The sequence below is a fragment of the Notechis scutatus genome, chromosome 4, assembly GCF_049901735.1.
Source record: "Notechis scutatus isolate UNSWTSFEM ecotype Mainland chromosome 4, rNotScu1.2, whole genome shotgun sequence".
Taxonomy (NCBI): domain Eukaryota; kingdom Metazoa; phylum Chordata; class Lepidosauria; order Squamata; family Elapidae; genus Notechis; species Notechis scutatus.
Genome location: NC_142012.1, coordinates 110714066 through 110739465, shown reverse-complemented (window position 1 = coordinate 110739465; position 25400 = coordinate 110714066). Strand labels below are relative to the sequence as shown.

Here is a 25400-nt window from a genome sequence, read left to right as displayed (position 1 = left end):
TGGAGCATTACAAGCAAACAGACAAAAACAGTTGCAATCTGGTTGGCCTTTTCTTCTTTCTTCAGATTTTATAGGCCTGGGTTAAAGATGTATAGGTTTGAGTGGTTCATTATATGTTACCTGATATCAAAGACAAGTTTAAGCAGTTCATTGAGAAGGAGTGCAATCCAATTGCCTTGAGCTTCTGGAGGAATGCCAGTATAGAAATCCAACAAAGTATGTATTTACTGTATTATATTGCATATTCTTCAAATGGCTTCAGTTAGTACTTTCTCTCCCCCCCCCTTAATTTCTGTATGATTTCCCCCCCTCAGTTTTAAGAAGGAATGATACCAAACACTGTACTTGTACAGCCTAATAGTAAGGACATAGATCCTGATCTGTATTTGGAATCAGTTTAACAAGGATGATGCCCCTGGAAATATATTTGAGTATATTTGAGTAATGCATTCCATACCTTTTTAAAAATCCTCCATACCTACTTTATTTTAGGTTGTAAAAATGTCCAAATTGGGATTAAAACAATGTTTCACAAAATGTGTCAGTCTTCTGTTTGTTTTTTTTTTATCCTTTTCTGTAAGATTGTTCCATTGTTAAACATAGTAATGTGCTCCCCACCCCCCAAATGTAGCTCTTTTGTGGAAAATATGGCCAGATTCACACTTACAGCTGCATTCACACACCCATCATACACAGAAGTGTAACAGTTTTCTCTGTTAGTGTCAAGTGGAATGAATGAATAATATTTCTAGAATCAAGTATTAATCAAGTATCGGTGCTTTGGTTAATGTTGTGAAGAGGCCCTAGAGTACAACACTTCCCCTTTTCAATAAGCAAAAACTTATTATATATCTGGAGACAGTAGGAAGTGCTAATGTTTGACATGAAACTTCATATGAAAAGACCATTGCTATAACTTTCCCCCTTTGTATCTCTATTAAAATATAATTGCTACACTAAATATAGTAGGGACTTTTCTACATTGATAGTTTTCCCATAGCTTGCTTATTATTTATAAGTAAAAGGAGTAGTGAAATACACACGTACTGTGTACAACTATTTTAGAATGGTGCTTATGCATTAACGAGATAAAAATAGAACCTGCAGCAATCAAGGATGATTTGAGCCTTTCTAAACCAAGTGGTTATTGGTTATTTATTATATCAGCATCTTTCCAATCTTCCAATCTATGTAACAACATCTTGATCTCACATTTGGCAAGACTATCCAGAAGACTAACTGATCGATAATTTGGGTTACTTGTTTATTTCCCCTTTTTAGAAGAGGATCAGTCTCTAGATTTCTGGAAAAAATCCTGTGTCATCAATGCAAGTAAGTAGTTTAGCTAGCAGAGATACCCATCATTAGGCATAACATCTCTGGCTCTCTATAGGGATCATATTGTAACCCAGAGGTTGTTAAATTTTTCAAGCAATCCTAAATTTATGATCCTGAAACTTTGTAGGTGGATCTAATCTCTTGAATTATGAAAATTATTTAACAATCCTTTCCAAAATACCTGTATAATTCTAGTAAATGATGCCTTTTGGATAGTAGTATAATACATTTCTCTGGGTTAACAAGCAGTTAATTCAGCTCATCCAGCAGTTTTAAGCTAGCTTCCATTTCATATTTTTCATGGCAGGAACTTACTCTCCCCTGGAAAACTTGTGAACAAAAAATAGGATGAAATGTGTACTTTTGTTATTAGCATTAACTATTGTATGACAATTTTTTACAAGTAACAAATCTATATTAAAGAAATTGTCAGTATTGCCTGTGGAGTGGTGGAAACAGATTCTCCAGTCAGTTCATATGTATGAAGAAAATTCTCCTTTTCATGACTGTTTGCTTGAAACATTTCCTTAGAGAATGTTGATAACATATAAGGTTGAAATTCCTAGTTGAAATGTTTTTTAGCTAAGCTTAGCTGAACTAAACTGTATTGTCACCATCAAATCTCCTAGCATAAGAACTGGGTGGTCCAATCTTACTATATCAACTATATCAACACATGTAGCACATAGCAAAGTAGATAGATTAAATCAGAGGCCTGGTCTTCTGGGATATTCTGGGATATGATGGACAAAGGAATTTCATTAAAAGAAAAGTTATTACTTTTAGACATGTTATTTTGGCAATTGTGAGATCTTTTGTGTGTGTGTGTGTGTGTGTGTGTATGGGGAGGAAAATAAGGGAAAAAAATTGTGCCTCTGCCTACCAGCATCCATCAGTATTCATTTGGCTAGCGTCCTGTCAGTGTGTGATAGTTGAAGGCTGTTTGGAAACTGAAACAGTATTTGTTGTGTGAGCAAGAAGGAGACAGCAAGGAGCCTGGGCGTGGCTTACCTCAACTGTTCTGTACTAAAGCAGGTTGCTGCTCTGAAACTGAAACTGAAACTGAAACTCCTCTCCTGTGTTTTGCATTTGGAACAGATTTCTTTTCAGGTGGGGTGGGGGACTAGAACCCCTTAGCATCAGAGTATGTTAATAATAATATACGAAATACTAATGCTCTGATGGTCATTTCTAAAAATCCTTTCTTAGTGAGCACCTAGAAGCCAAGAGGAACATTCATGCCAAATTTCAAGTTTGTAGGCTTTATGGTTCTGGAGATTTTGTGATGATGTGTGAGTGGTATTTCGCATATGTACATACATACATACATACATACATACATAAATTATCAATATAAATATAAATAATATGTGTGTGCGCGTGTGTGTGTAAAAGTTCTATGTAAGCATACATACACCTTTCACATTCAAGTGCATTTCATTTCCTTCTCACAGAAGATTATAAAAAATCTCTACAATATACATGTATATTATATTCCCAGAAATATAGTTTACCACAGAATTACTTCATTTCTCCCAATGCTATCCTAGAGAATAGCTGCTTTTCTTTGATGTGTTGTCACTGTAGTGATTTACTTCTACCTATTCTAGAGGTAGACAAAGGTAAACTTTAAGACAAAATGAAGGAAGCTCAAGGAAGCAGTGAAGAAGTAAGATGTTATATGGAATAATTCTGAAACAGAGAGTCCTAAAAGTGAGTCTTAAATTAATCTGATTTTAAAGGATTGCATCAAAGAAAAAGTGTGATAACTTTCTGTGTAATAGAAGTTAGTAGTTGAAAACTATAACATTAGCAACATTAAAGGGGGCCTTAGGAATCCACATCAAAAGCTTTAAGACAGTGATCCCCAACCTTTTCTACGCCGCGGCCCAGTACCGGCATCAGCTGGGCGCCGCGGCCCGGTACCGGCATCAGCTGGGCGCCGCCATCTTTTTGATGAAAAAGTGCTTCCGGTGAGCTTTTCGGGTAGAAAGCTCACCGGAAGCACGTTTCATCAAAAAGATGGCGGCGCTACGCTCGGTGAGCTTTTCGGGCAGAAATGACCCGGAAAAGCTCACCGAGCGCAGCGCCGCTATCTTTTTGATGAAAGCGTGCTTCCGGTGAGCTTTCACCCGAAAAGCTCACCGGAAGCACTTTTTCATCAAAAAGATGGCGGCGCCCAGCAAGCCAGTGGCCCGGTAGGAGTTGTTCCGCGGACCAGTAGCGGTCCGCGGACCGGTGGTTGGGGACCCCTGCTTTAAGAGATACGTGTAGCATTGAGCCTTATTTTCTGCCCACATGCTATATAATCTTATAAACCTTTTATCTCCCCCTTTTACTTTTGGTATTGAGGCATATTTCTTCAAAATACTGATGACTAAAACAAGCTAAAATTCTTCTGCCCAATGACAAGTAAACTTGCTTAAGTTTATCTAAGAGCATATCTCTGATAGGAAAGAACTTCAAAAAGACTCCGTAATGCTCCATTCTTTTATCCAGTTTAAGTATACATTTTGCATTTTAGTTTCATGTTGTCTACATTGCTTATTATATAGTTCTTTGATTCATTTTTTTTTGCAATCGTCCAGAACTACTGAAGATTGAATACCATATAAAAATTTTAATCCTTGTGCTTCGCCTGCTTAGATAAGCATAGGTCTTATGAGGTAATAGTACAGGCACCCAAAGATAGATAAGCTATATAAATGACTAATCACAGAATGATCTACTTAAGCTACTATTGAATGCTCTTAGCCACTGTGTACACATTTTTCAGAATACTTCAGTTTGATCTACATAAATGATGATATAAAGTTATTGTTGATTTGAAAGATTAAAAATATTTTGAATTGCATCATTTCAGATACATTTTGGCTGTTCTTCAGTTCAATCAATTAGAATAGAGTTGGAAGGGACCTTGGAGGTCTTCTAGTCCACTCTCCTGCTCAAGCAGGAGACCCTATATCCTTACAGAAAAATGACTGTCCAGTCTCTTCTTAAAAACCTCCAAGTCCCCCAAGTCAGTATCCAATATCATGATTTTTACCTTCTGGATTATAATTTCTACATTTTGGATTATGAGCTATTTTGCGTTATTAAACAATAACAATACATAACAAAGTATTGCTACTGAGGATATTAATTTTGTTGTTTGTAAAAAGAAATAACTGTAGGCATACATGGACCAGACTTATGTATTCTATAGATTATGTATGAGGAGGAATTCCTTTGCAACCATGAAAATAAGTAATATATTTTACTACCATATTATCTTCTAAAAAAATAAAGTCCAAAATTGGAGCTGTCCCCTACTATAAGAAACTTTTAAACTTCTGTAACAGCTAATGGTAAAGACAAGTGGTTTAGAAATCAATAGGATTAAAGAAATAGTTTGCCTGCTGGCTTTCATCTGTGTTAGTAAAAATAATACCTTATATAGAGTATTTTTTGTTATTCTAGAACAATATGTACATAAATTTTGAAGCATATACACATAGGAAAGTTGTCTAGCATCCAACTAAGCCTCTAAAACTGACAGGATCAAGGTTATCAAAATCCCTAGAGGATGATAATCCATTTTTAGAGTTCTTCATGCAATGATTCCAACTCAGTCAATGTCTTTTGCATATGGATGATCTCTATACATACTGTATAAATAAAAACAGTTGAGGAACCCTTTTCCGAGTGTCCAAAGCATTTTGAGTAAATTAGCATGCTATTATTGGGAGATAGATATATCAAAGTCAGCCTCCCTCTCCCTGTCCCTCCCTCCCTCCCACACACACACTTTCAAAATTTTCATCTTTTAGGACTAGTTTGGGAAATATAAGGCCTAAAGTAAAAAAGAAACTCAGAATTGCAGGTTTGTTCTTCCCCCTTTTTTAGAATGAAGTTATGAACCAATTGTCCTTGATTACAGACCTTATGAAAATACAGGGAAGAAGGAGTTAAGCAGATTTAAGTGTCTTTTTGATTAGTGTTTTCTTGCCTTGGACACCGGCCTGTACTCTAAATATAAATGCTTGTTTCCTCTCATTTCTTGAGAGAGTTCTCCAGATGTGCTGCATAGCTAACTTTAAAAGAGATGATTATTCATTGTCCATTGTTGCAGTTGTTGCCATACTGTCATCAAGATGTATGTCTGTAGATGAAGGTTTCTACGTCTGTGGTTTTTCTTATGGCAGTGTCATATACTGGCAATGAAAAAATTAGCAGCCTTGAATAGAGTTACTGAATAGAACATAAAGGTGTTTAATGAAACATAAAATTTTGCATGATTGCATTAGCTGTGGTTAAGTCTTTTTTTTCATAAAGCAAATGTATATAAAGCAATGCAAATTAAATAAATTTGTGCAAATGTAGATGCAATGTATCTTTCATATCTAGATTTGAAATTAGTCTGAAACATAGTAGCTAAATCAAACTTCCTGGGCCCTAGGGCAAGCATCTCAGATGAATCCCCACCAGTGGTGAAAGAACACTAAGCCCTACTATGCTATGAAGTGAGCAGCATAAAAGAAGGAAAACAATCAGATGGTTACTTTTTCCATGCCACTGATGCAGCAATTTCCCTTTATTCAGTGCAGAGTATTCTTTTCACCTGACCAAGGATGGACAACATGTCCAGCAGTGGAAGCTGCTACTGCTTACCTAATGGATTCCACATTTGCTTTCTTCTGTGCTGCCACATCACTTTGGATCATCTCAAGAACCTACATGTTTAGGATTTTTATCTTGTCTTTAAAACCCTAATTTAAAAAAAAAAAAGTGCTGGACAAAGGGTAATTCTAGTTGCCTCCTTTTCTTCATTATTTCTACTCCCCTGGAAATGGATCTATGGATAAGCTGCATCAACCAGAATCTAGTGGTTTAGCTGGATTAGTAAAATATTTGTTTACTAAAATTGATGACACAGATTAAATTTTACTATTTTTCTAAAATTGCCCTGTAGGGGTATTACTCTGAATGTCACAGAAGAAGGGAGAATCAAATCAAACTATCTGAAATAAAGAATGTGCACTGTCTTTCATTATACTTAATAAAACTTTATTGATTATGTGCCATCAAGTTGTTTCCAATTCTTAGCGATCACAAAAATATATTTTTTCCATAATAATCTCCCTAACTTGTTCTTTCAGTTCTTCCAACAGTGCCCCCATCACCACTGTAACTAAGTCCATTCTCCTTGTTGCTGGTAATTCTCTTTGCTTTTTTCACATTTCCCAATATTAGAATATTTTCGAGAGAACTGGATCTTTTCATAATGTATTCAAAGTAGGACAATTTGAGCCTGGTCACTTGGTCCTCAAGTGAGACGTTTGAGTTGATTTCTTTGAAAATTCATTGGTGTATGTGTATCAATGAGAGTGGAACTAACTTTTGAAAGTGTATTTCATCTTAACAGAGAATCATACATATTGACTCAGCCTTCCATCCTCCTGGAGTCAGTAAAATGAGGACTTAGATTATTGGGGGCAATATGCTGATTTTGTACCCCACTGACCTTTAAAAAGGGAGAATGCTGCTTAAAGACATCTCCAGCGATCCACTCTGTAATGTGCCATTTCAGAGTATTATAAAAATACATTTAGTTCCATCTTTACATTTTTTTCATATGTCTTTATCATAAGTGGTAATATCTAGCACATTGCTTGGGGTTTTCCAGTTTTAATGTTTTATTAAAATTTCAAAGATTAGAAAATACAACCAGGATTGCTTATTACATTTATCTTGCCCTATTATATAAGTAAAGTGGTAAGTAAATTTTCTAATGACATTCTGCTTCTATGTGTCAGTGATATAAAATCCCATTCAAGGTTCAGATCGAGTGATTTAAGTCTTTTTCAAACTAAACTCTGGCTCATCAAATAGAGGTTGATTTCATATATCACACCAAGCTATGTTTTCCCTCTGGCTCATCATAATGGAAAAATCCAACATTGTAGTATATAAACTCTGATTTATGGTTTGACATATGGCAGCTTAGTTGTGATAATGGTAAGGGTAAGCAACAAACTGTTTTTTTTTAAAAGAACAATAGCTTTGTATAATGCATAAATATGTAATATTGTATGGTAGCAATTGATGCCGAACAACTATAGTTATAAAAAAATTGTTTTGGAGGCATATGGAGCTAAATTATTTTCTTACAACTTTGGAAATTACCAAACTAAAATCTGAAGTTTGGGAAGCAACATTTTATTGCAATTTAGTCCAGTTTCCATTTCCTTGGGAAGAAGTAAGATTCTGAACTATATTGGAATAGTTAGAATGAAATCTCAATTTTCCCCAGAGATTATGTTCTGCATTTTTTTTGCAAGGTTGAAGAAAATTAATGCTGTTCCTAGGATAATTGTATTGTAATAAAATAGACCTTTTCTTTCTTATCTCAATAACATTTGATTTATTTCTAGAGTGTCTTTTCTTTTGCCCAGAAAAAGCAAAATCACAAGCTTTGCACATTTGATTGTTAGTCTCAGTTATACAATAGCACACTAGCTATTACAGTAAGAGTGTCAGGTACAAGTTAGGCACTAAGAATTAACAGACAAATGGGGGGAAAGCTGCTTTTAAGTAACCGGTTCTGCTTATCTCAAATAAACAAATTGCTTGGCTTCTACTCTGGCAAAGATAATTCAGTGTAGCTGGCAGTGGGAGAAAGCTGATACAGGAAACCTCCATATATTAACTGACTTTCTAGGGCGAATACCTCTAGAAACCATTTTAAGGTTTTCCTTTTAGTTGCTCTAAAAAAACACTGTCATTACTGAGAAAGAACGTCTCGAAAAAAGAGAAGAAGAAAGGTTTTTCCAGTTTCTGATTTTCAGAAATATAATTTATTTTAGCATTAAAAGATCAAGAGACATCTGTTAGAGCTCCACATTTGAAAAGGAAATGGAAGGCACATACAATGTTCTATTAAAATGGTGAGAGAATGACACAGAAATGCTGGTTTTCGAGATTAAAATGATTATGGGGTATCATAAAAGGCTAAAAATATGTGCAATAATTTTAAAATGCCTAAACGTTCTGTATAAATATTTAAGTAATTATAAGGAATTAAATAATAATAAACTGAGTTTTATACTTTTCATATCATGTTTTGCTTTTCTTTAGGTAGATAAATTATTTAAATATAATATTTGATTGTAGAAATCTGATGTCCAATGGAGTTTGATCTGGGCTTTAGAAATCCAGTTGTTGAATCCAAATAGTAATAATACTTATGGTGGTAAAATTAAAGATCAGGGCTGGAACGTACTGTGAGGGATAGTTCATAGAGTTAGTCTGAGATGCAGGAAAGGGTAATGAGTAAGACTGCAAGCAATAGAGTAGTACCTCTTTTAAAAATTACCGTGCTATATATAAGGCCGATTGTATCAGATGGAAATTTTTGAATCTTGTGTGGGTAATGTTGGATTTAAAGCTTGAACAACTGTACACATTTGGCTATTATTTTGATTGAACCATGAGAGAGAACAAGAGAAAGGATATCCTTGAATTATTTAGTTTCAGTATGACAACAATTTTAAAAAGAAGTGTCAGTAATCTAAAACTGCAAAGAAGCATATGGATTAAAAATAATAAGTACACCTAGATAGTTTGCTGTGTTTTGTATTTTGGCTTACATGTCTAACCTGATAGTAATGGGAAATTCATGAGGGGTGTGTGTTCTGTCTACACAGCCCTAAGGAAAGCATGAGTCAAGAAACACTAACAGAGCAATGCTTAGGAAGAACAGAATATTCCTCTGACTAGATGGAAATATTATGAAATTGTTCTCTTGTTGAATCACGTTCATAGTGATGATAATAACGATAAAGATAGTGATGATGATGATGATGATGCAAATGATTATGATGATGATGGCCTCTCTAAACAGACTTGTAGAGTCTCTGTAGGATGTTGCATTGTATTACATGGAGGGGGAAGGGAAAATCACTTGATGTAATTTTTGTGTGACAATACAGTGATCTTGTCTTTGTCAGTACTTGGCTTGTGCTCTCCAGACACTTTTCACCAGTGGGAGGCAGGAGCTTTTAAGCATTAATCGAAGGTGCAACCTTAAAGTGATGTCCCCTTGGGCAAAATGGGGTCTGTCTTGAGCAAAAATGAAAAGGTTTGCCAGGAAAGTTAAAACTACACTGAAAATCTAACAGACAGAAATATTGTAATCTGCCAGTGGCAACCAAGAATAAATAAATATAAATATAACACAGGAAAAAATATTAATTTTGCTGTTATGTTTGCCCATTTCTTTGGTTACCTTTTACATTCTCCTTATGTTGGCTGGGGAATTCTGGGAGTTGAATTCCACATGCTATCTTATAGTTGCTAAAGTTGAGAAACGCTGGGCTTAGACAATGATGAGTTTTGCTATTTTCAGTGGTTAATCAAATTGAAGGATAGAAGATCTTTGGGAAAGTCTTTCAAGGGCTATTATAGAAATCTATTCATAGTTTTAAAAATGCTCTGAAGGACCTTTCAAGAAAATGGATTCTTAAGAATGCTTATTCTGTAAATAGAAAATATCTACCTGACTGTTAGGGCATTGGACAGTGGCCTATGGAAGACAGTGAGTGGTTTAGGATTTTAAATCCTATAATCTATTAGTTCATAAATTTATATACTAGTCAGTGCTATTTAGGGAGAAAGCAGTAGTGTAACTTCTGTTAAAATTGAGGATTGTTTTTCAATAAATGTATTACTCTTGTGCTAGACATATATTTTCGTTGTTTGCAAGTACAACTTCAACATGTTTATGTACTTACCTGACATGTGCCTCAATAGGCTATTATCAAAAGTAGCAGGATCCTCAGAACAGGACAGTAACAAAATAATCTTTTTTGAACAAGCAAGCTTCAAGGATAGAACCACAATGGCAGTTTTCTATTTAATCCCTTCCTCAGTGTAAGGTACTCTTATCAGAACTCTGCAAACCTGAATCCAGTGATGAAAAATGTAACTTTTTCCATACTGTATTCTGGAGGGATAGTTTTAATTTATGCTTGGGGAGTTTTAAGAGAATGGATTCTGGCATGATGAATGAAGATAAAGTCATAGAATTTATTACATTTATCATTTGTGTCTTTTTAGAGCTGAGGGACAGGGCAACTTTAATGACTGATAACAAAATCCAATAAACACAGGCTTAAATTTATAGACTTATTCTGTGATGCAGCTGCTGTGAACAGTGCACTGTACTGTGGGACACAGAATAGATAGATCAGAACTGGGCAATAGTCCCTACTCCATAATTAAACTTTGTAATTGACTGTTACGTGCTGTTGTTTCTTGCAATTCTAGAGAGCATAATAAAATTACAGACAAACACACCAAAAATTCCATATATATTATCTAGGATGATTAAAGCTTCATTGGCTGACTATGTTGGCTTCGCAGCAAATCTTTAAGAGAACGTTTAGGAGGATCACGCTTTGGATCCATGTACTTATTTTTTCTTGTGTTCTCTTGCACATAATTTAGAACTGTCTACTGTTACTTAACCACAATTTGTTACATTAGCCAGACCTTTACATATGGATATTATTAACTGTATGTTGCTTTGACATGCATCTTCAAAATGAGTTTCTTTAAAATCATCAATGTTAGCCACAGTTTCTCAGTTATAGATGGCACATCATGCTGTGGCTCAAGAATAATAGTAACAGAAACTTCTTACATCTTTCTCCATACTGGGTGGGAGTACTTTGTTGGTATGTATAGAAATATTATACCAGACCCTGATATAAGGTGCAAAAGGTCAGGTCTACAAAATGAAGGTTCAGTTAAGCTGATTTATTTCTGAAAGTCTATGCACAGGAATCTTCTAAATTAACAAGACAGCACCTGATTAGAGTTAGATAAGGGTCAACAGCATTGAGGGAGAATTGGACTCAGTTTCTTTTTGGCTTCTTTCTTTGGCTTTCTTTCTGATCCTCCTTTTCATTCCACCTCCAGGTTCTGCCATTCCTTCTCCTCCATACAATGATCGAATGCACCCATCCTCTAGAACTCGTGCCCCTGGTTGCCAGCCAAATTTGGTGACTTTGTCAAATGCTTGATACAGGAGAAATGTGTTAATATTTAGTACTGTTTAGAATTTTAAGGATTTGTGTTTCCCATGCTCCTCCCATTTTTATGCATTTATCCTGCCCATTTCTTTCAATATACCACTTCATAACCAAAGGCATGTCACATGACCCTGGCTATAATTTTCTTCATGAGAAGCAGGTGTAATCTATACAGTTGGTATGGTTTTATACGTAATGCGGGACTGACATCTTGCACGGCAAGTCTACATGTTAATACTCCTTGATCTTTCTTCATTATTTTCTCCTATACAATAAGATTATTGCTTATTGCTGGGCTTCAGGTTTTCCAGATTCTGTTCAAACTTATGTATTATCTGGAGAATACATGGATATCTGGGGTTGCAGGAAAGAACAGACAGACTCTTAGGAAGGGAGTTTGTAGTGGAAAGAAAAGTAGAGATGAAAGTCAAGTTATTATTATTACCTTTAATGTCAGAGTATAACATGTGTACAATGAGATTGGTTGAGCCTCCCTTTGTGCAGCCCCCCAACACAGCTCACAGTGAGGACAGAAGTCCCTAACCCAATCCCAATCTTATTACATTATGTGACCTTGTTGCACAACGTGTCGGCCCTGCAAGTCTATCATACTACGTTGACATGAAGTTATTTTCCGTTCAGAAGTCTGACAGCCCACGGGTAGAAATTGTTCTTCAGCCTGTTGGTGCAGCTGGCTATGCTTCTATATCTCCTACCCGATGGTAAGTTGTAAATGTACACCACTGGGGGTTGCCAAATGTGATTGAAAAGGGCTTTTGAATATGTTTGCAGTTAAGAATAAGGCTATCTAGTTTATGTGACAAAAATATGGATTGGATGAACTAGGTGATATTATTTGGGCCCAGCTATTCTCACTGGATTCTGGGTTTAGGAGCAAAGTTGGAATGAGGTATGGTGGGAGGTATGACCATCATTGCTAAAGGCCTAAGATATAGCTAAAGGCTCAGTATCTAGCTGGAGATTCTCTTGTATGCCATGTACCCAACACTTTATCTGCCTGAGGTATTGAAGCTGTTCTTAGGAGTAGAACTGAAAGTCTCAAGACTTTAGATTCTTGGATGCTCCAATATTTATGCCAGGCTTAGTTTTTTTTAGAGCATCTCAGCCATTCATGACCTCCATAATCTCTGTGAATCTGTTTCAGTATTTTTCTGTGCTTATTTGTAGACACTACAAATATACTCTGTACCTGGTATTTTGCACTGATAGTTGTGATATGTGACGGGGAGACAGAAGTGAGTCTTTTGTAACAGATGGATCACCATTGCAGTATTTGGCTTCCCCACTTCCTTTCTTTCAACTGCAGAGTCAGTTTTGAGAATCATTTTCTGAATCTGAAACAATTCCAGAATCTGTTGGTGGGTAAATGTATTGTGGTGTTGAAATCCTAATCAAAGCTGAATTAGTGGAATATCCACTAATCATGCACTTGCTCCTATATTTCCCAGCCCATTGAGCCCCAAAATTCTTCAGTTTACAGAACTGAGGAGTTACAGAGAATTGGGATGGCAGGTATCTAGAGTGACAGTGATAAGTCTAAGACTAAGCACTATGTAAAATGGATTGGAAAGTCTGTCTGGTGAGACTGATGATAGTAAAGATCTCCATTACTCAAAATTACTTAAGAGAGCTGTCCTGAGGGGTTTAGAAGGTTGACACAATCTATTAAGGCTATGTACTCTTCCTTTGAACTTTGTGGACTTTTCCCCATGAAACTGCTTATATACATTAATACACTATCCCAAAAAGATACTAAATCAAATCATATGAATCAATGAAACTCAAAAGTTTTTATACCTCTAGAAACTGTTGTCCATCATTCAGATACATTCTTTGTGGAGTCTAATACACCCCAAATACGAATTTTTGATGAATCAGCCTTAACCTCAGATCTGTAGATACTATTCAAACATTTTTAAGAACATTAATCCATTGCTGGGACATTATTGAAGTTTCCAGTTCTTTAGTCCATATTTGAAATATCCCAGAGATGTCCACTTAAAAATATTCTTTAAAATGGTTTTTGAGATAAGTATGTTTTTGATGATTTTATGGTGTTTGAGTTTTATTCTGTGTTGTTTTAATTCTGTGCTTCTGTTGTTAATTGCTGTTTTAACTGCTACATAGACTGATTTGCAAGTTGGGAAAATGGGATATATAAATGAACTTACTAAATATTAATAAATCCATTAGTTCCTTGATGGACAATTATAATCTATAGGCAGGAGTGGGATTCAAATTTTTAACAACTGGTTCTGTGGGCATGGCTCAGGTGGTGGGCATGGCTTAGGTGGTGGGCATGGCTTGGTGGTCATGTGACTGGGTGGACATGGCTTAGTCATGTTATTGGCTGGATGTGGCCAACTCAATATCAATCACATCGAGGCACGCATTGCCTTGCCTGGCCTCTCAAGACTGTGGTGATGCTGCAACAGTCGTATGTGTGAAAAATGGTCATAAGTCACTTTTTTCAGTGCCATTGTAACTTTGAATGGTCACTCCACACAAGCAAAGTACCAGCAAAGGAAGGGAAAAAAACTCCAGAGAAGTTCCTGAGACAGGAAGTCTAGTCCTGCCAAGAATGTAATAAGGGTTAATGGAGAGGCAGTTTCTGTAAGCAACACCGGAATGTTTTCTTCCTGCCTTCCTTACAGGATTACAGTAATTTCTTGTAACAATCGGTTCTCCGAACTGCTTAGAATGTTAACAACCGGTTCTAGAGAATAGGTGCGAACTGGTAGAATCCTACCCCTGTCTATAGGCATTTGAATGCTTTAGAGCAGGGGTCCCCAACCGCCGGTCCGCGGACCGGTACCGGTCTGCGGAACAAGTCTTACCGGGCCACTGGTTGCTGGGCGCCACCATCTTTTTTGTAAAGTGCTTCCGGTGAGCTTTTCGGGTAGAAAGCTCATCGAAGCACTTTTTCATCAAAAGATGGCGGCGCCAGCGCTCGGTGAGCTTTTCCAGGTAGAAAGCCATTTCTACCCGAAAAAGCTCACCGAAGCGCTGGCGCCGCCATCTTTTGAAAAAGTGCTTCTGGCGGTGCCCAGTTGATGCCGGCACCGGGCGCGGCGCCCAGCTGATGCCGGTACCGCGGCGTCAAAAGGTTGGGGATCACTGCCTTAGAGTGTTTTATCCAGGAATCTTCCTTCTTAACCTATTTTCATCTGGCTGATCAGTGAGTACAATGAATCCTTCCAATGCTCAAATGAGAGCAGGGCATCCTGCTGTTGAAATTGGAACTTCAGAAGATATGTCCTACAAGACATTAAAAACTAAAGGTAGGCAGTAAGGCAAGATAATGCGTCCTTATACTATCAACTGATGGAAAGTTTGTTTAATGAAGATGAGTGTTATAACACTGTTTGCAGGAAAGCATTGTGGCCAGAGTTTTGTAAGTTAGTCAGCATTCAAGTAGTCTAATGACAGATGAGTCAAATGAAGGCAGAGAAATAGATTGATGTGTATGATGCTTTCCTTCTCTGTTGTGTCTTTTGTTATTTTATTTCCTTTTTGCGCACGTTTTATTAGGACTATACTTTATAAATGAAATTCATTGTTAGTTTTTAGTAATTGAGATTTTAAAAGAAGGACTCATAATATTCCGTGTATTCAGAGTATGAAAAAAGAATGAATATGGTTACTTTACTCTGTGATGGCATAGTAATAGTAAATAAATTATTTTGTTTAATTAAGATTCATATTGGTTTCTTCAGAATATTTATGGGCTGCTGTTTAAAGTTCAAAGAATTGGGTCACTGGCACTAGTGTACACTGAACCCAGAATTTTCATTTATGTCTGATAAATAAAGGTTTAGAAAGTTGAGTTGCAATGCCTTATTCTTTAATATTAGCATACATTTTCTTTTCTTTTACATTGATAAAATATGCAGTGCTATTTAGCCATGAAAGACAATATCATTGCAGTTTAAACAGTGTACTGTTATATATACTGCTTCACTTCATTTATAAACATTCACCACAGTACTAAATTAATCCCTTTCTGTGCTCATGCTAATATTCTTGACCTAAATTCTTTAAAAGGAAATGTGATTAAGAGAAGAGGATTAGGATTTATGGCAAAAGTTTTATATAAGGTATCATATAGGAAGAATTGTTAAAACTTTTCAAAAGACCTTGTATGACATTTAATAGTGAATTCAGTTTTAAATTAGCATTATCCTTGAAAGCATGTTTTGATTTATTTTGCTATAATATGATTTTCTATTTAATTTTTCTACTTTCAGAGCTTTTTCCTTTGTGGTTATGAAAATTGCATCCTTTAAAATTATAGCTATTAAATTTTTATCAATCTTCAGTGGTCTAGAACAACATATAATTGGTTCATCATCTGGCCTGGATAAGTACAGGAAATTGCATATTTAATGCTTGTTGTAATAGTGCCACAAATAAAATGTGCAATGAAGAAGGCCAACACTTGTATGTCTTGCTGAATGAATTGTTTTTAATCACAGGATATCTGCTTTTAATGATTAATAGGTTGATGCTTTAATAGTAGTACAGTTGCTATGATGAGCTTTTTAGATCTAGAAGGCCATTCTTGGAAGAAGAAAAAAAAGAGGAAAAAGAGCCATAGCTTAATAGTAGAATATATCCGTTGTGTTCAGAAAATTTCAACTTTAGTTTTTCCTATATCCAAATAGAGCTTCAGCAAGACATCCTAATGAATCATTATTTGGCAATTTCATTGATAAACTGTGGAGAAAGTGGACCAAGTTTGCAAGCATTTACCAATAACATGCAAAAAAGTCTGAAAGTGAGCTGATGATCAGGCAACATAGAAATATTGTGAAAGTTAACTAATTTGACAAATCTACTTTTCAATCATGGGAACACCCCTTGATAGCTTTATGATAGTAGATTTATACTTGTATTCAGTTTTTTATTCTTATTCTGAAGTTTTCTTGTGCAACCTATAGACACATTTATTTATTCATTCATTCATTCATTCATTCGAGTACTTAGGCATTTGTTTATTTATGAAAATGTATATGGCCGTCCAACTCACCCTCAGTGACTCCCAAGTGGCTTACGAAGATAAAAGCCAATATAAAAATAATTTTAAAAAGCAATAACTTCCCATCCATGCTAAAATGCCTCTGCCTCTGTTTCTCGTGGAAAGGTTTCATTTTCTGGCACTATTCCTACATAACATCTTTTCTATAAAAATGGACACTTTTTGCCATGATTCCTAGCCTGTAACCAAAATGCGAGATAGATTTTAAAATGCTGTTGTCTGGAACTATACTGATATAAGCAAGAGATGTAGCTGGTATATATGATGCAGTGTAGGGGTTTCATAAGGTCCAGGATTTCACTGGCTCCATGTTGGTTTCTCATCCCAGTTCAAAGAGATAGTGGAATCAAGTTCTGGCAGGAATGCCAGTCCCATAGTATATACTGTGCATCAGTGTTTCTTAATCTTGTGACTTAAAGAGGTGTGGACTTCAACTCCCAGAATTCCCCAGCCAGCATGGGAGAATTCTGGGAGTTGAAGTCCACACCTCTTCAAGTCACCAAGGTTGAGAAACGTTGATGTATAGATATAACACATCAGCTAAGGAAAATACTTTCTTAACTCGGCCAGTACAGTTATATATCTTCATTCCTAAGTGATAAAAGCATCTTCTAGATACCAGACCAAAAAACAACCCCACCATTTTTATTGATCTTGACATTGACTTTTAAGTTGTGAGGAGATCAATAAAGAACTATAATTCTGCAGTCTGAGAAGAGGTGGTATGAAAGATTAAATTAAACTTTAAGCAAAAAAAATTGGCATTAGCTAGATAAACATTTGTTATTCAAAATCAAATGTTGTTCAAAGTTTTACAACACAGGATTAGCTGAAATGACATAGCACAATCTTACTTAATTTCTGTGGAACATGGAACTGACACAGCACCCCTTATTTTGGGGGAGCATTATGGTCAGTGGGATTGTGTCTGGTTAAGAGAGATAAATTCATCTTCAGTCTTCCTCTCTATTTTTTTTTTTACTGCTTAAAAATTTTCAAGTAAGCCTGAAGAAGTGCCTGTAGCATAAATAAGCAGAAGATAATGCTATTTATTAGGACTATGAGAAAAAGGTAAAGAAATAGTGCATCAGATAAGAATGCCATCTTTGAACCATATGTTTCCAGCAAGTATTTGACACAGGACTTGTCTGACATATGTTTACTGTAAGGTAATCTATGATGTAACACTAACAAAGATAACCATTGTAAAAGAAAATAGGTTGTGCTTTTATTCTGATAATAGCTCTTATTGGAAAATAACAGTGTATGTTGTTGCTGATTTTATAAATAAATGTTTTCAACTTTATTTAAATAGGATAAGGAATTGAGCAAAGAGGTCATAAAGTTTCAAAGGATGATGTGACCAGGGGAGGTCTTTTGGTATAGTAGTATAATTTTTATTTTTCTTCAACAGAAGGAATGTATTTATACTGATTCAGAGCTGTACTGTATTGGGAAGATGGGAAAAATTGGGTGTTGCTTAGCAGGAGCAATAAATGTTGCACCATTTACTTTTACACCCTGCACAAACATAGACTGAACCCAGAAACTATTTTTAAAAATGTGTTTTGAGAAGCTATAATAAACAGCAAAAATATATCAGCTGGTAGCAATTTTACTTAAAACAAACATAAGCAAAAAAAGGGAAAATGGAAGAATTTACCAAAAATCCTTTGGTTTTGCACAGATTTAAGAAATTTTATATAATAATTTTGGAATTAGAACTCAGATTTTCCTCTTCTAGTCCAGCACCTTAACCACTAAACAAAACCTATAATTCACTGTCAGCCACTGATGGGGGAAAAATTATAATCCAGAACATTTGGACATTGTCTTATCAAGGATAAAGTGTTCCATCTTTAGTTAGTTCCACCTTAGCATCCTTCATTTATGGTTGTGATTATCTTGTTCTTCAGTGTCTGCTTATTTGCTTGAAGTAGTTTTAAAAATTAAGTTCAAAGGTCTTTATGCAGAAAATGATTTAAAATAAAATTAAATAAAATTAAAGTAGACTAAATAACTTTATGGCAAGTAGACTAAATAACTTTATGGTAAAGTTGTCAAAACTGTCATATGTGATGAATTGGACAATCAGGATATGTGAAATGAATGTATGAATGAATGACTTTACTGAAAGCCAGCAATTCTGAAGGAAGAAAGGATGCTTTTTCATAAAGCGAGAATGTCTGTGTTTTGTGTGAACTGTGAAAAGCGAGACTGTCTTTGTCTCCATTAACAGTATTTTAGTCTGAAAGGTGAGGCAGCCTCCAATGTCCACCTAAAGGCCGTGTTTTCTTGTTTTGTAGGAACTCTCATTCAGCTGCACATCAAGGTAGATCTCTTCAGACTTGAGAGCATTATGACACTCTCATAAGATTTTGCTTATTAGGTTTGCTTATGCTTGTGCCAAGAAAAAAAAAATCCAACATCCTATCAACAGATTCCATTAACATTGCTTTTTGTTTGTCTGTGTCAAAGCCTCCTTTATGCCACAAAGGCAGGCTTTTTTTAAAGCGCCTTTCACTTTATCCTGCCTGCATGTTTGCTTTTGTGATGTCTCGAAATCTTTTAGTATCAAGATTTCTTCCAAATAAAGTTGAGAACATGATATTCTGCTCCAGAAATCATGCTGCAAAAAAAAAAAAAAAAAGAGAGCCTAATAGTTTCTCAGGAGCTCTGGAAAAAAAAAAAGCAGAGGTATTCTTGCTTCCTTAGATAGGAGAGCTCTGCGAACTTTGCAAAAGTTGTTTGTTTTGGTTTGACTTGCTCTTGGGGGAGAAAAAAAAATTGCCATGTAATACCTTGCTTTTTTCCCCCCTCATTTGTTATGTGTGCTCAGGAGTTCAGACTCTGAAGAAGCATTTGAAACACCAGAATCCACAACTCCTGTAAAGGCTGCACCTTCGCTACCACAACTACCGCCTGAAATTGTAGCATTCGACATAGAGGAACAAGAAATAGCACCTCAGCTTCCATCAGAAATCCCAGGTAACAATTGTACAAGGAATAGGATGGGCCACTCTGCACATGCACAGTTTGAGTACTTGGCAAACCCCAGAACAGACTGCTAATCCCAAGAGGAAATATTATGATTATTAGACTTGGAGGATAATGGTGATAAATGTAATGTTTATAAGGTTTGATATTAATTGATTATATGATAAAGCTGAGGCTTTTGTATTCCTGGGGAATGTTGGTAGCTTGGTAGTAGAACAGGTGCTTTGCAGGCCAAGGCTTTTGGTTTAATCATTAGGAATAATTCTGATCAAGAACTTGCAAAGTGATTGTTAGTTAACCATCAAGCTTTATTGTAAAGCAACTTTATATATTAGGCTAAAATTACAGATCATCTCATTATCCGTAAGTGCCTGTTTAAACAGTTTTAAATTAAATATTTCAGTTTTGAGAACTTCTGATTCCTCTAGATCAGGGTGGGGTCATACTCACAGCATCACAGTGGTGTATTGTGACTTTATTCCCCTTCACTAAACGGAGTGGGTGTGGTCAACATGTGATGCATCCAGCTTGCGGGCCACGAGTTTGACAGCCCTGCTCTAGATGGAATCTACAGCTAACAAAAATTTAAAAGAAAATAACATATATATATATAAAAGGGAATATAGCTAGTTCTCAGTTTACAACCAAAATAGAGCTCCAAATTTTTGTTACTAAGCAAGACATTTGTTAAGTGAATTTTGCCCCATTTTATGTCCTTTTCTGCCACGGTTGTTAAGTGAATCACTATATTTGTTAAATTAGTGACACAGTTGTTAAGTGAATCTGGCTTCCCCATTGACTTTGTTTGTCAGAAAGTCACAAAAGGGCATCACATGACCCCGGGCACCTGCAACGATCATAAATATGAATCCATTGCCAAGGGTCTGAATTTTGATCACATGACCATGGAGATGCTGCAAGAATTGTTAGTGTGAAAAATGGTCATAAGTTATTTTTTCCAGTGACTTGAACAGTCACTAAACAAACTGTTGTAACTCAATGACTACCTGTACCACTGATCAAACAGTTCAGCCTGTTGTATGGTATTATTTTGTATTTCACACAAGTAAATGAATAGTGAAGATGAGAATTGTATCCAAGCTGACCTTCTTAATAACTAGAAATTTTTCTTATATTTTTTAACTTCTTGTATCTGATGGTGATTTACTAATAGGATTCAGTGTTTGAGAATCAGTTTTTACTTCTCTCACCAATAGAGACTAAATGTTATACTACTTTTCTAACCTGTCTAGCTGATATGGTGTACCTCAGGGGTACACAGAATAGAAACCTGCCCTTTCTCCAAAGTGCTGAATGCAATTGCTGGAACCCTTTGAAAAATTGTTACTATAATTGTGTTGTTTGTAGTCAATTTAAATACAACTGGAGCCCATTAATGATGAGCCACAGTGACGCAGTGGTAAAAGTGCAGTATTGCAGGCTACTTTTGTTGACTGCTGACTGTCTGCAATTCAGCAGTTGGAATCTCACCAGGCTCAAGGTTGACTCAGCCTTCTATTCCTTCCGAGGTGGGTAAAATGAAGACCCAGATTGTTGGGGGCAAGAAGCTGACTCTGTAAACTGTTTAGAGGGGGCTGTAAAGCAGTCTAAGTGCTAGTACTAGTGCTATTTAACCACGCTTAGCTTTTGTCCAGACCCCAGTCACTTCTTTATTTTTTTGCATTTTTCAGATTCCGGTCCCAGAACACCTGACAAAGGCCAAGAAAGCTCCGAGCCTCCAAGTAAGTTGGATAGGAATGCTATAAAGTATTAGCCCATCATTAGTTCCCCAACTTCCCCTAACCCACCCATCCCACATATGTATCTGTGTTTATGTTTGTGTACACAGAGAGAAATGGAAGCTTAAGACTCAGTTTATGCATCTTTGCTTAGAATGAATCTCAGCTTCTGTACGAATTCAGAGGTTTGAGATCAAGCAAGTTGCAAAGTAGTCTAAATAAATACATGTGCTTGGTTAATCTTCTGGCAGCCTGTAATGTTAGAATATCATGCCTGCTTTTCTGCTTTGATACCTCGTGCAGTGTATGCAAAGTTAATACAATAAGAGGTGAAGAATCTATAATTCTGTGATGAATCAGAAGTACCCCTTCCAAAAAAATCACAATTAAACGTATATAAAGTAAAAAAAAGTAATAGTCCTTGAATTATGACCACAACTGAGCCCAGAATTGAGCTAGAAATTTGTTAAATAAGTTTTGTCCCATTTTACTACTTTTCTTGCCACATTTGTTAAGTGAATCAGAGAGGTTGTTAATTAATCACATGGTTGTTAAGGGAATCAGATTTCCCTATTGACATCGCTTGTCAGAAAGTCACAAAAGGGAATCACATGACCAAAGGCCAAAGGCCACACCACTGCAACCATCATAAATATGAACCAGTTGTCAAGCATCCAAATGTAAATCACGTGACCATGAGGATGCTACAATGGCCATAAGTGCTGTTGTAACTTTGAACGGTCACTAAACAAACCATTGTAAGTTGAGGAGTACCTGTATCCTTATTGTACATACTCCATTATGGGCACTTCTCAATACTCTGAATTCTTAGCATTTGGTTTGCAAATTGGGGAACTTTTTGAGTGAATATTCATACACCTGGAGAGCACCTAGTCCAGGGGTGTCAAACTTCCAGCCCATGGGTTGGATGTGTCACGCACTAGCCACGCCCATGCCCAGTTTAGCGGAGGGAGGGAAAGTCCCGATATGTCACATGATGCCTCCATGACAACATGAGTTTGACACCCCAGACCTAGACAGTCTTTTAAAGAGCAAAGATACCAGGGCATCATTTCAAAAACATCTGTAATTACTTGGTTACAGCTTTTTTGAATATCAGTAAATGTTCTTCACCATTTCATATTTTTCTGCAAAAAAGTGTCTGCACGATCATTATGCTTCCAGCAAACACAAGTATGTGAAGAAACCTTTTATTTGGCACCCAACTGCATAGAGAAATCAGGATTTTGTTCTAGATGTGTGAATACCCTGTTTGTCTTTCACTATTATCTTTCTACATTTATTTTAAATCTGTACAGAACAACGATCTTTTCGCATGTATTTTCATATGTAGTTGAAAAGGAAATTAATTTTCCAGCTTGATAAATAAATCTAAAGATAAAATCATTTATGTTAAATAGGATTTAAAGAGAGGCCTTTAATTACAAAATTAAATTGCAACTCATTCTGAACTCCCAGTTATTCACCTTTATTCCTGTTTATTTCTCTCCCTTTCTGTTATCCTTTTTCTTCCATTTCTTCTAATGTTTTAGGTAGTAAAAAGTACTAAATGCACAATTGTCCAAAGTGAAAAGAAAGATTACCTTTCTTTTTATATCAGCTTTCCATATCAACTAAGTTAGTTGAGTTTCTGAATGAAAGACAGGATATAAATGTAATAAACACTTCCCATTTATGTATGATTTATATCCATGGTTATTTCGTTATGTTCTACATGTATTTATACTCCAACCCTAAAAGATTTCTGGTATGATACTATCCAAAGCCCTGTAAGGCAAAGCTATGCCAGACTTAATGTAACAGAAAAACTCCAGTCTGTGTGATTAAATGTCATGAATAGTAAAACTCCCTGGGAAGGCTGCTTTGAAGTAAAAGGGCAACATTCCTTTCATTTCTGACCAGTTTTTAGTGTCAAGAGGGCAGGATTAGAAAAAAACCTCTCTAGACATAAAGCTGCATTGTCTACTATTCAACGTTTCCTGGAATGGTTTTTCCACTTGATTGTTCTGTTTTCTTTAATACATTGAACAGGGTTCTTAGGGTAGCTTGTGTATGCACTTTTGAAGTTAGAGTATAAAAACAAGGAAAAAAGTCTGTACTGGGAATTATTCTATGTTGTTTATTCTAGTAAATTAACTCTAGCAAAATCAGGTATTTGAATTTTTCTAATGGTGATAATGTGCTGAGTTCATTAGAAAAATAATGTATTGGAACAAATTCTTTGTAGGAACTTAATATTTAAAAAATCAGAACATTTAAGTGTGGAATTGGATGAACCTGTTGCCCAATGTTAATACCTTATCTGGTTTATGGCACAATATGTTTTTATTTTATTGGTTTTATTTTTAATCAATCATTTTATTTTAGTTTTTACCTCGATTAGAGGTATTTAGTCATTGAGAGTTCCCCAGAACAATGGGCATTCACATACATTGATAAAATAAGTAAATAAATAGTCATAAAATGTGGGACTTGTCTAGAAGCAAATCTGAATTTGTGAAAAAGGATTCCCAATAGAGGATATATACCTGTTGGGCACATGAATCAAACAAACAGCTGCTAACCCAAATATATCAGTATGGTAGCCCAGTATATAAAACTAACAATGCCAAATTATCATACCAGTATATTATTTTGAAGAAAGTTTGGTGATACTACATTGGAAAAGTAATAACTGATGAAGAAAAAGTCACCTTCTGTTCCTGGAGATTACATGTTTGTCACTGCCTTCTTTTAAGATATTTTTTTAATAACTCTATTTAGTCACTAGCTCTAAGATCTGGTGGTCTCTTATTCAAGCACCAATCAGAACTCAGCCTGATAGGGGTTGTTGTTGTTTTTAGATCAGGGAAGATAAGCTAGATATTGCCACCTTCTTGGTGTATCCCATCTTTTCTCATCTTTAGAGAAAGGTCAGTATATGAGAAATAACTGGAGAGTTTCCTAAAGAACAAGGGGCAATTAGTAAAGTCATAAAGCTCAATCTATCAAAATAAGATTGAAAAGAAAGTGTAGAGGGCTTGAATGTTCTGCTGCCAGATTGTAACTTAGATGTAATTTGGTCTTAAATAAAGCCCCCATATCAAAAAATTAAAAAGTTGACACTCTTAACACTGGTTTTTATAAAGAAAATTGGGATCCACGAAATTAGATAATTCACTTATCTTAATGTTCTATGCCAGATGAATCACTGGCCTAGTGAAAATGCTGATGTAGAGGGATAATTCTAGCTAATAATGACATCATATGGAGTGCAAAGAAAGCTGGATGGACAACGTTACATGAGGTAAAATATGACTAAAATAAAGCAAATACCAATTTTGAACATCATGTAGACTGTCAGAATTTGAAATGGCATTGGCATATGGACAAGAGTATTATTCAAGAAAAATTCATTTTAGCTCTGGAATTCATTTTATAGGAATTAGAAAGTATGTGAAAATTGGAAATAGTATATTACTTAAATCCAAGCCCAATCAAGACCCTGATAATCACATGTACTGTAAGTTGCAATGATAGCACATTATCATAGTTTTGTCCAATACACCAAATTGCACTGCCTTATCAGTATAGCAACATGTGAAAGGCTAATCATAATGTAAGCCAATTAACCTCAATGGAAGATACTGCCAAGTAGGGGATTGCAGCCAAAGATTGCCATCTGATGTGTAAAAGTGTGTAAAAAGTGAGCTCCTTACATAAAAACTGCCCAGCAGCTCAGCTGGCAAGAGCAGCTGTAATTAAAGTCAGGCAATAAAAATAAATCCATACCCAGAGAGCATGTAGGTTGTCCTTCATCAAAGTGCCATACCTTATTGGTGTTTACTTTGAAGGAAATCTTTCATTTGCTGGTAATGGTTTTTTCTTTTTGAATGTGTAGGGGATCTGTCTTGACGTTATGAATCTTGAAACAAGTTCTCAGGATATTAACATTCTATTCATTGTAATTTTGAAATCACTCATATATAGGATGACTTAATGAATGATGAAGTCTAGACATGCATGCTGAGAAAAGCAGGTTTTCCCCCAAATTTTGGATTCTTCCTTGCATTTTTGCTCTTTCACTGGGATAAATATTCAATGGGTAGTTTTGTAAATGTGGTTAACATGATAAAAAACAGAGATTGGTAGATATAATTCCCCCTCTGCAGAATATGGGTATATATTTGGGTC

General features: G+C 35.8%; 1 protein-coding gene and 1 long non-coding RNA gene across 18 annotated transcripts in view; both read left to right on the top strand.

Moving 5' to 3' along the window:
- TACC2 (transforming acidic coiled-coil containing protein 2) overlaps positions 1-25400 on the top strand; it is a 161059-nt gene that overhangs the window by 94136 nt on the left and 41523 nt on the right. For 15 of the 17 annotated variants that reach the window (XM_087964386.1, XM_087964385.1, XM_087964384.1 and 12 more), the window contains 2 exons: positions 19310-19458; positions 21159-21209. In XM_087964386.1, the coding sequence (XP_087820512.1) occupies positions 19310-19458; positions 21159-21209 (200 nt within the window). Of the gene's footprint in view, positions 1-18776; positions 18803-19309; positions 19459-21158; positions 21210-25400 lie in introns of all 17 variants that reach the window. The other 2 variants (XM_087964398.1, XM_087964393.1) reach the window with 1 other exon arrangement.
- Positions 8189-14604, top strand: LOC148130865 (uncharacterized). The gene is made up of 3 exons (XR_015749386.1): positions 8189-8264; positions 12054-12133; positions 14573-14604. It is a non-coding gene; the product is annotated as an uncharacterized LOC148130865 (long non-coding RNA).